General features: G+C 41.2%; 1 protein-coding gene across 1 annotated transcript; it reads left to right on the plus strand.

Annotated features, from left to right (window-relative positions):
• The first annotated feature begins 252 nt into the window (after window positions 1-252).
• LOC139549634 (collagen alpha-2(IV) chain-like) lies at window positions 253-5,273 on the plus strand. The gene is made up of 4 exons (XM_071360308.1): window positions 253-274; window positions 4,455-4,643; window positions 4,751-5,050; window positions 5,260-5,273. The coding sequence occupies exons 1-4, from the start codon at window positions 253-255 to the stop codon at window positions 5,271-5,273; spliced, it is 525 nt and encodes a 174-aa protein (XP_071216409.1).
• Window positions 5,274-10,835: the final 5,562 nt, after the last annotated feature.

Genomic DNA, 10,835 nt, shown 5'->3' on the forward strand with positions numbered 1-10,835 from the left:
TATATACAACATAAACATAGACGTTATATCCAAGCTATATAAAATACAAAAACAGTCAAATAAAGCTTCACAAATCACCCCAAAAAACAGTTACCTTCCTCCACAAATAAGTCCCCAATCAATACTTTAAATTGCCCGAACAGCACCAAAAAATCAAGATGAAAGGGAGTAATGTAGAGATCTACGGGTCTTTAGCGAAGTCCAGCCAACCTTTTGATACAGGAGGCAGTAATGAGTATCAAAACTGTCACGATGGTAGATGGCGTCCCCGATGGTAGATCGCGTCCAAAGGTTTAAGAGTAGTAGCAGCTGGACTTAAATAATATCACCATAATCAAGAACAGATAAAAAGGTTGACTGAATAATCTACTTCCTGGGATCCAATTGTTCGGCCTCTATGGATTTCTTGTTGTCTATTGCTAGCAAAGCATCCATCACTTTATTTTATTTTTTAAATAGCCTAAAAGAAAAGCTTTTTCACTTCTCTGATCATTCAGCAAGTTTCTCCTATCAGCATCCTGCCCAATATAGGCTTAGAAGTTCTTCAAAAGAGAGAGGCCGCTGAAATAAAATGGTGATTAAATGCATCAATGATGGCATTTTTTTCTGTAATGAGGCCAGTGTCTGAATTAATTTGTTGTGGCAGAGAGGAGAAAGTAGAACCCTTTGGGGATTTGACAGTTTTCCTAAATTTACCCAGGTTCCCATTATTATCCGAAAGAGTGGTTACATAATAATCAGATTTACCTTTCTGATTTGTCTTACACAATGATTCCTCAGTTGCTATAAAAGCATGCCAGTCCGGGCCTAAGCCTGTGTTCCTGACCTTGACCCAAGCATCATCTATTTTATGAACGACTTCTGATAAATCCTGAGTGTACCAGGCATTCAATCTACCCTTAACCCTTAATATTTTGAAGGGAGCATGATGAATAGTATGAATAGTATTGACGACATCTTTAAAAAAGCTCAAAGCTAAATCAGGTTCAGGGATAGTTGAAAACAATCCAGGTCACTAAAATAAAGATCATGTTAAAAAAAAAAAAGCCTGATTTCTGACGTTTTTAAAATTCCTCTTTGTGACGACACAAAGCTTTTATTTTCACATCTCTAACACAAACAACTGGGCAATGGTCACTAATGTGTTGGGAGAATACACCAGTGGAAACATTTATCTGGTGTATTTGTTCAGATAAGATCAGAGTACTTTGAAGGATCTTTAGGGTTGGGCCGTGTAGGTTTAGCCACCAGCTGGGTTAGGTTTAGATCATTACACACGTCTTTTAGATTGTCTGAAGCCTGAATTTTTCAATCATATTTTAGGTCACCCAGGATACTAACTTCTGATTTAATTAAAGACGACAACAAACTAGTAACTCCTGAGTGCACAAAGGTTAGCCAAGGGATGACGTTAAGACCCCTATAACAGCCATGGAAACATTTTTCCCCAGACAAAGGCTTACAGATAGTAGCTCAATGGATTTCAGTAAAAGACAGAGAAATTATTTTGAATAAGAATGGCAACTCCATGACCTCTACCTTGTCTGTCAGCTCTGAACACATGATAACCCTCAATATTAATATCAGAGTCCAGAATGTCCCCAGAGATCCAAGTTTCAGTCAGTACCAGAACGTCCGGATTCGTCTGCATAGCCCAGATCTTAATTAATGTAATCCAGTTTAGGAAATAACCTCCTAATGATCAGATGCATCATCTCAAGTCCTTTACGATTTTTAAAGTCACTTGGAGTCTCTAACAGAAACGAAATACTTTCAATAGGCGATTGCAGGCCCTGTCTGATAGTTGATATTAATATAGTTAGTATGGCTATAAGATTACATAGAACTGTACAATTTGGTCTATCCCTGTTAGTAAAAGAGGAAGGAGTAGAAATTGGAATTACTTTTCCAAGGTTAGCGCCATAGGGCCTGAAGCCGCATAAAATGTCAATATGTGACCGACCGCCTTGATTCGGTCTTATGTAGCAGAAGTGAAATGGTGTTTTTTACATTGGATAAAAGCAGAGACACAGAGCTCCAAAATGGTATATCACACACTACATTTGAGGAACAATAGGAAAGTCATTCTGCTTTGAAAGTTGATAAACTTGAAACCTCACTTTTGAGACAAAGGCCTTTGAATATTTTGGTACCTACTGGAGATCTCTTCTTTGTCTACACCCATTCAGCATCGTTCACACCATCTTATGCTTTAGCTCCCACCCAAACTCAAACCATTTTACTCACCATAGCAGAGCTGGTTAAGCTGTTTTCATGTTATCCAGAGCGTTGGTGACTGTAACTGTGCTGCTAGCAACAATTTAACTTCTTATGGATAGGGGGCAGCATTTTCACATTTGGATGAAAAGCATGCCCAGAGTAAACGGCCTGCTACTCAGTCCCAGTTGCTAATATATGCATATTATTAGTAGATTTGGATAGAAAACACTCTGAAGTTTCTAAAACTGTTTGAATGATGTCTGCGAGTATAACAACATTTATATGGCAGGCAAAAACCTGAGAAAAATCCAACCAGGAAGTGGGAAATCTAAGGTTTGTAGTTTTTCAAAGCTTGGCCTATCGAATGCACAGTGTCTATGGGGTCATGTTGCACTTCCTAAGGCTTCCACTAGATGTCAACCGTCTTTAGAAACTTGTTTGAGGCTTCTACTGTAAAGGAGGGGCTCATAACTCTTTGAGTCAGTGGTCTGGCAGAGTGCCACAAACTCTGACGCTCGTTCATGTGAGAAGTAGCTCTCATTCCATGGCATTTCTACAGACAAAGGAATTCTCCTGTTGGGACATTATTGAACATTTATGATAAAAACATCCTAAAGATTGATTCCATACATCGTTTGATATGTTTCTACGACCAGTAATATAACTTTTTGGAATTTTCGTCCGACATTTCCGCTGAACTTGCCCGCGCCTCGTGAGTTTCGATTTGTTTACTAAACGCCCTAACAAAAGGAGGTGTTTGGACATAAATGATGAACTTTATCGAACAAATCAAACATTTATTGTCGATTCCTGGGAGTGCATTCTGATGAAGATCATCAAAGGTAAGTGAATATTTATAATGCTATTTCTGACTAATGTTGACTGCACAATATGGCGGATATTTCTTTGGCTGTTTTGGGTTCTGGCTACTTTGAAGAATCTCAAATATAAAATATATTTTTTGGTAACTACATGATTCCATGTGTTATTTCATAGTATTGATGTGTTCACTATTATTCTACAATGTTGAAAATAACACAAATAATGAAACACCCTTGAATGAGTAGGTCTGTTCAAACTTTTGACTGGTACTGTATATATCAGGGCTCTCCAACCCTGTTCCTTGAGAGCTACCGTCCTGTAGGTTTTCACTCAAACCACAATTGTAACTAACCTGATTCAGCTTATCAACCAGCTAATTATTATAATCAGGTGCGCTAAATGAGGGTTGGAGTGAAAACCTACAGAATGGTAGCTCTCCAGGACCAGGGTCGGAGAGCCCTGATTAAATACTATACCCAATTATTCTTGGAAAATCTAACTTAGAAATACCTCATGAGCTTAGTTCAACTGTCGTACCCAATCAGAACCCAAAATATAAGTCCAGGATTCAATCAGATCTGCGGTAACTTGCGTTAGCCGACATGGCTTTTCATTTATTTTGTTGAGGCAGTGTCTGAGGTGTTACTGTGTTAGAGCTGTCAAATCGGTGAGTGACTGCTTTTGTGATCATTGTCACGAAACCACATCTGTGCTTATGTCCCACCCATGTTAGAAGTTCAGAATAAAAAAAGAGTAGACCGTATAGAAGTAATGACACTCAAATGTAAAATCATTAAACAAAACTATAGGGATTTATATCAGCCTAATTGAGGTGTAGATTACATCACACATTCCAGTGTTCAAACTTGTAACGAGTCTGCATGGGATTTCTACTGTGCATCCACGGGCAATGTCTGGGATTTGACAGCAGTCACACCTCCGACACCCCCTAAACAAAAGCAACGTGGGTTGCCAATGATTTGATTGAATTTTGGCATAAGGATTCAACTGTCACTTCCTTTAGCAACTCCTGGCGTTATACCTATCGTGGACATTGCCAATGGATGCACCAAGTCACATAAGTAGAAATCCCATTCAGCTGTGTTACAAGTTCGAACACTGGAATGTATGATGTAATCTACACCTCGTTTATGCTGATATAAATCCTTGTTATTTATTTGAATCATTTTCAATTTGAGTGTAATTACGCGTTTGTCAGTTAACGCGGGTTACGGCTGTTTAGTTCGTTGTTTGTGAATTAATTTAATTGATTGATTGAATCACATTTCTTTAAAAAAGCTAAACAATTATTCACTTCCCTTTAAGAGTAGCTAAATATCCCTCACATATCCATGTTTTCTGACTGTCCCTGCCTGCATTTTCTCTTTGTCTCTTACTGCCTGTCATCGTAGGAGCCCCAGGCCGATCGGGAGATGCCGGCAGCCCAGGCCCCACCACCACCTTTAACTCTGGCTTCCTGTTGGTGATGCACAGCCAATCAGACACGTTCCTTTCCTGTCCAGCAGACATGACACAACTGTGGACTGGCTACAGTTTGCTGTACCCGGAGGGCCAAGAGAAAGCCCACACACAGGACCTCGGTACGTTGGTCTACAATACTGTTTGTGTGTGTGCTCATCTGTGCACCTGTGTGTGTGTGTGTGAATGATTGTAACCGGTAACCAGGCATGTATTTTCCTCTTACTAGGTCAGGCCGGGTCATGTATGCGTCTCTTCAGCACCATGCCTTTCTCCTACTGTAAAATGGGCACGTGTGACTACGCCAGCTGCAATGACAAGTCCTACTGGCTGTCCACCACAGCGGCAGTGCCCATGATGCCTGTGGTGGGCCGGGACATCCAGCAGGACATCAGCCACTGCGTAGTGTGTGAGGCCCCCTCCCCTGCTGTGGCAGTCCACAGCCAGGAAAACAGCAACCCCTTCTGTCCCCCCAACTGGAGGAGTCTGTGGGTGGGATACTCCTTCCTCGTGGCGAGTGACTTTATGTGTGAGTGTGTCTGCGTGTGTCTCTGCATGTCTGTGTGTATGTGTGTGCATGCGTGTTTGTGTGCGTGTGTGAGTGTTTTTGTTGTAACAGTTCATCCAATGAACATACTTGATCAACTATTCTTCTGATTTTTTTCAGTTTTAGTTTTTAGATGAGTAACTTTTTTCTACTGAAATCTGTAACTCTTAATTTGTGTATTTTGTTTCCAGGTTTCAGTACCTAATATTACGTGTCAGATGATCTTTCGCTTGAAACTCCCTAGTCAACAACAAACAGAGTGGCTTCAAGCATCAATGTGGCTCAGCAGACACTCAGATTCAGAAAACGTTAATGTCCTCAATGAGACAATTCATTCTGCAGCAATCACAATACATACAGAGACTGAAATTGTTACTATGTTTTCACATACAACAGTGGTCCTCACACTCTTGGAGGCTGGGACCCTCCCAAAGCCTCTGACATGTTCTTGTCACCCACCAAAGCCACAGTTGTGTTTATTAAAGCACGCAACAGAAAACGTTTCAAAGTAGAAAACGAAAATAAGCATTTTTGATTGAAGAAGTCCATATAGTCTCTTCCTGTTCTGTTTTCTTCTGTTTGGTGCCTAATGAACACGACTCAGTTAGGCCTTGATTCAATCAGATCAAGCGTTAACCCGCATTAGTAGATATCCACATTGACGTTGTTTTGTCGTTGTTGGAGGTGTAACTGCAGTATGAGCTGACAAATAGGTGCTGCGGATGCTCTTGTGTGTCACAACCCAATCCCTTCCTTATTATCCCTGCCACATTAGAAGTTCAAAATGGCGAAAGTGTAAGCTTATGCATGTTTTCATGTTGATTTTGGATGGGGGGGATTTAACCTCTCAATCTAATCGAGATGTTGATAATATTACGTCACACATTCAAGTGTTTGAACTAACACGGCTACAGGAATTTCTAACGCAGCTGCAATGGTATTTGTCAGATTACGAATTTGGGCGATTTCATTTCATCAAACGGCAGTGTCCGCGATAAGGTAACGCAAGGAGCCGCTTGTGGATTTGACAGCTTAAACTCAGTTCCACCTCCGACGCCACCAAAACAATCGCTACGCAGGTGTCCACTAGCGCAAATCTAGCCAACGTAAGAATCTAACATGCAAAATAATAACAACCAAATGAGTTAAATTGACTACATGTTAAACTGCTTTTTTAATAGACCGCATCAAAACAATATATCCAAGCCAAAAAGGTCTGTGCACTGTTCACCAAAGCATAATGTGTAAACTTTGTTACAACCCCATGTTTGGTCCACTTGAAGGAGAAATTAGGGGGGACACTTTAAGAATTCCATACAGATATACTGTTTGACATAGATCTGACACTGGTGCTTTTGTTTATTACTTGCAGTAGGCTATGTCTCTAGCTGTAATTTTGTCATTTTTGACAGTGTTGATAGATGGCTGTGTGTCCTGTTATATAGATTCTTAAGCAGACATTAAGATACAATGTGATTTGAATGAAACATTTAGAAGTTAAAACAAACACTATCTTAATGTCCTTCTATTTTGATATTTTATAGTACCTTGGTATTATGTCCACATCATCTGAAACACAATACCACCTTCTTTGAAGGCTATAGACTACAACATGTCACAGTTATTGTCCCCCACCCTCTCTGCCCACCCCCCCCCCCTCTTTCCCCTGGTAGACAGCACACACAACCATTGGTCCAGCAAGACAGTCCATTACCACTGAACCTTATTGTTGCACTTATAATAAAGATGGACCTGTCACTCACCTGCCTGTACCACCCCCTACCGCAGTTTGTTGTTACCACAGGCATGCAATTCACTCACTTAGCTGACTCATTCTCATATACCTGAATACCCATTAATACCTTATCCAATGAATTGTCTTATTTAATAGTTCTAAAAGCAGTATAGTATCTACTTTATTATCTGTAAACTGTATAGTTTGTTCAACCATGCTTTAGTTTAGATGGTACACGTTTATAGAAACAAGTGGTCTATTCCTTCAGTTCAGTCCTCTCCTTATCGGGCCTCCTCGTTATTTAATTGGGCTTCCTTTCACTTGGCTGTCGAGGTAATGGTTAAAAATGACTTCACCCATTTTAAGAGCGCTTGTCTTTTCTTGCACACTGCAGGATTCCTTACACCGATCTATTACGTCATGTCTGAACATTCAGCCTCGAGTCTTGACTTCAACACACTACCCAAACTAACACAAGTAATTAATCCTTACTAACACACACACACAGACAAACAAACTCAGATATGATATAACAGAACCCCAGTTATAACTCAGTATTCAGTACACTTCATATTCATGTGTATAACAGTGTGTAAGACTGAAATTTGCAACAGTCTGTAAATGTTTCCCTGTCCGTCTTGGCATTATTTTCTGTTGTATGTAAATATGTTTGCACTGTCGAAAGAACAGGATTGCTTTATATTTTTACTGTAAATATGAAGAGTATTTATTTAGGTAGGAAGTATTGTGGTACTATTTTTTAAACTGTGAATGCATGGTATTTCTCCAAAGAAGAAGAATATTATGTTGTCAAATGATAGGACTCAGGCCACAATGTTGGGAAGTATTTGTAGGCTGTGGACGAGAGGAGAAAAGTCATAAAACCGAGAAGCACGGGGTCGCATTACTGTGCAGGTCGCATAACTCGCATGTATAATCGTTTCACAGACTGACAATCTTACCCTGCAAGGCCCGATGTGGGGATTTCTGTTCCAGTCAAGCAGTAACACACCTGATTCAAGTAATCATATCAAGATTTTGACAAGTTGAATCAGGTGTGTTGCTGCTGGGGTGGAACAAAAACCTGTACCAGCACCCCCCCCCCCCCAAGACTATCGCAGTTTGAGATCAACTCTATTTGGTTTGGATCACCTCTATTTTATATCATGATCGTTATGGTGATGAGAAAGGGTAACATGTATAGGGATAGTTTGTTCTCCTCCCATACATCTCAACATTCTCCATTTCTCAGTGCAGACATACCCTTGCTGTCTGGTTACATTTGGACCATAAGGTAATTTTGGGGTAAATGAGAATATTGTGGTCACCCGAGTCTCTTTTTTTAACTGTTATGTCTCATAAGATAACCAATGTCAGCGGGCAACAGAACATAACTATTGTTAAAGGCCCCCTATAAACAGGGCTGAGAGAATCCACCACAGCTGATGTACTGTTGGACTAGAGAGAGCTTCGCTGTGGAAGCCTGAGATTCAGGAGGACGTAACATCACAGAACATTCACAGAAAAGTCATTATCTGCCAGATAACATAGGGAGTCGTTTCAGCTCTATTCATTCTATTTCTATATGCAACATTCGAAAATGTTTCACATCACTGAATATACCCGATTCCCCTGAGTCATTTCATGTGGTTAACATAATGAGACCCTCTTCTGTGCCAATGGGAGTGCTGCGGGTGTAAATGTGTAGATGGGAAAACAGTTGAGAGTATATAAGCAGTCTGTCAGAAGTGGCTCTGAGTTGTTTACTGATTGACTGACTGACTTTGGTTCTGAAAAGGGAGGGAGCGTTCTTCTCCAAACCACTCTTCCTCCTCTCTCTCAATGTGTGGTTACTCCCTTAACATTAGAGGCACGTCAGAGGTTAAACATGGGACTCTCCAACATCACTGATACAAACATGCACACAAACACAGGTAGGAAAACATGTACAGAAACACACAAAAGCTGAGCCACCCCCAAGACCACCCCCCTGTCTCAGCCTCCAGTATTTATGCTGCAGTAGTTTGTGTCGGGGGGCTAGTGTCAGTCTGTTATATCTGGAGTATTTCTCCTGTCTTATCCGGTGTCCTGTGTGAATTTAAGTATGCTCTCTCTAATTCTCTTTTTTCTCTTTCTTTCTTTCTCTCTCTCGGAGGACCTGAGCCCTAGGACCATGCCTCAGGACTACCTGGCATGATGACTCCTTGTTGTCCCCAGTCCACCTGGCCGTGCTGCTGCTCCAGTTTCAACTGTTCTGCCTGTGGCTATGGAACCCGGGGGCTTTATAAATACATTTAATTGATTGATTGATTAAGCACACAGACTAATGGTATCGTGGATGCAGAAGAAATAGACGAATCCAATGGACAAATCCACCCCAGAAGTCTATAGCTCAAATCACGATGTTTGAAAGGGCGTGACGATGGGACTCGAGAGGTTAATGTATTACTTTGTTGGTTACAACGAGCAAAGATGATCACCATCAATCATAGTAAACACGTTTTTAATGTTATTCCGCCATTGCCACACATATACCACAGGTGTCGTAAAAGGGCGTCGTAAACAATCACTCAGAACCACATCAATACATCTTTATTTTAATACTTTTTAAAGTTTTTTTACAAACATACACACTTCATGAACAAGCAATGTCAATTCACAAATACCAATTCATCCCTGTTTCAAAATAGTCAATAGTGAAAATATCATCACAAACCCCAACAACTCAATGACCACTGAATAGTGTCTTTCTGGAGGCCTGCTGGCCCTCTCAGACCTGCGCAGGGTCTGAGGCACTGTGTCCGAAGCTACTGTCACACTCCCAGTACCTGGTGTCACAGACACATCCCCACTTGTTCTCCTTTTTTGTTTCTGTATGTCCAGTGGCAGTGTGCATGTGTCCTGAGCGTCCTCAAAAGTCTCCTGTATACTAAAAAGGCTTTGTTATTGCGCCGATACACAGCCCATCTTCTGTCCAGACTGTATATGACAGAAGCGCAACCTCTTTTCTATCCCATGAATCCGGATCACGAATTCGAACCACATCCTTAGCTGCTAACGGTGACAACACTCTAGCAATTTTGTCAGGGTAGAGTTTGGGTCTTGCCTTCAAGTGAAGGGCCCTGTCCAGCACAGCTAATGAGCAGTCGTTCAGGCAGAAATTTGGAAACCTGAAACGCAACTTGTGTCCATTTAAGATTTCTGCAGGTGACCGGCCTCATTCCAAGGGCACTGCTCTATAAGACAATAAAGCCAAGTATGGACCAGTCAAATCTAAGCATCAAATTTTATTGCTAATGTTCGCAAAATGCTTATGCTTCTAGATCCAGCAGTGCAACAGTATCTAACAATTCCGCAACAAAACCTAATATCTAACAAATTCCACAACAACATCTAATACACCCAATCTAGTAAAGGGATGGGATATATAAGAATATATCAGTATAAAATATACTATTCTTATTAAATACTTTTGCTGACAACAAAATCACACAAAAATTATCAATGGAAATCAAATTTATCAACCCATGGAGGTCTGGATTTGGAGTCACACTCAAAATTAAAGTGGAAAACCACACTACAGGCTGATCCAACTTTGATGTAATGTCCTTAAAACAAGTCAAAATGAGGCTCAGTAGTGTGTGTGGCCTCCACGTGCCTGTATGACCTCCCTACAACGCCTGGGCATGCTCCTGATGAGGTGGCGGATGGTCTCCTGAGGGATCTCATCCCAGACCTGGACTAAAGCATCCGCCAACTCCTGGACAGTCTGTGGTGCAACGTGGCGTTGGTGGATGGAGCGAGACATGATGTCCCAGATGTGCTCAATTGGATTCAGGTCTGGGGAACGGGCTGGCCAGTCCATAGCATCAATGCCTTCCTCTTGCAGGAACTGCTGACACACTCCAGCCACATGAGGTCTAGCATTGTCTTGCATTAGGAGGAACCCAGGGCCAACCGCACCAGCATATGGTCTCACAAGGGGTCTGAGGATCTCATCTCGGTACCTAATGGCAGTCAGGCTACCTCTGG

This window comes from Salvelinus alpinus, chromosome 22, assembly GCF_045679555.1.
Source record: "Salvelinus alpinus chromosome 22, SLU_Salpinus.1, whole genome shotgun sequence".
Classification (NCBI taxonomy): domain Eukaryota; kingdom Metazoa; phylum Chordata; class Actinopteri; order Salmoniformes; family Salmonidae; genus Salvelinus; species Salvelinus alpinus.

Excerpts from the sequence above, each read along its gene's own strand:
- LOC139549634 (XM_071360308.1), top strand. The coding sequence starts at position 253 with ATGGTAGATGGCGTCCCCGATG. Across the intron at positions 275-4,454 it reads GGTAGATGGCGTCCCCGATG|GAGCCCCAGGCCGATCGGGA; the intron begins GTAGATCGCGTC and ends CTGTCATCGTAG. Across the intron at positions 4,644-4,750 it reads AGCCCACACACAGGACCTCG|GTCAGGCCGGGTCATGTATG; the intron begins GTACGTTGGTCT and ends TCCTCTTACTAG.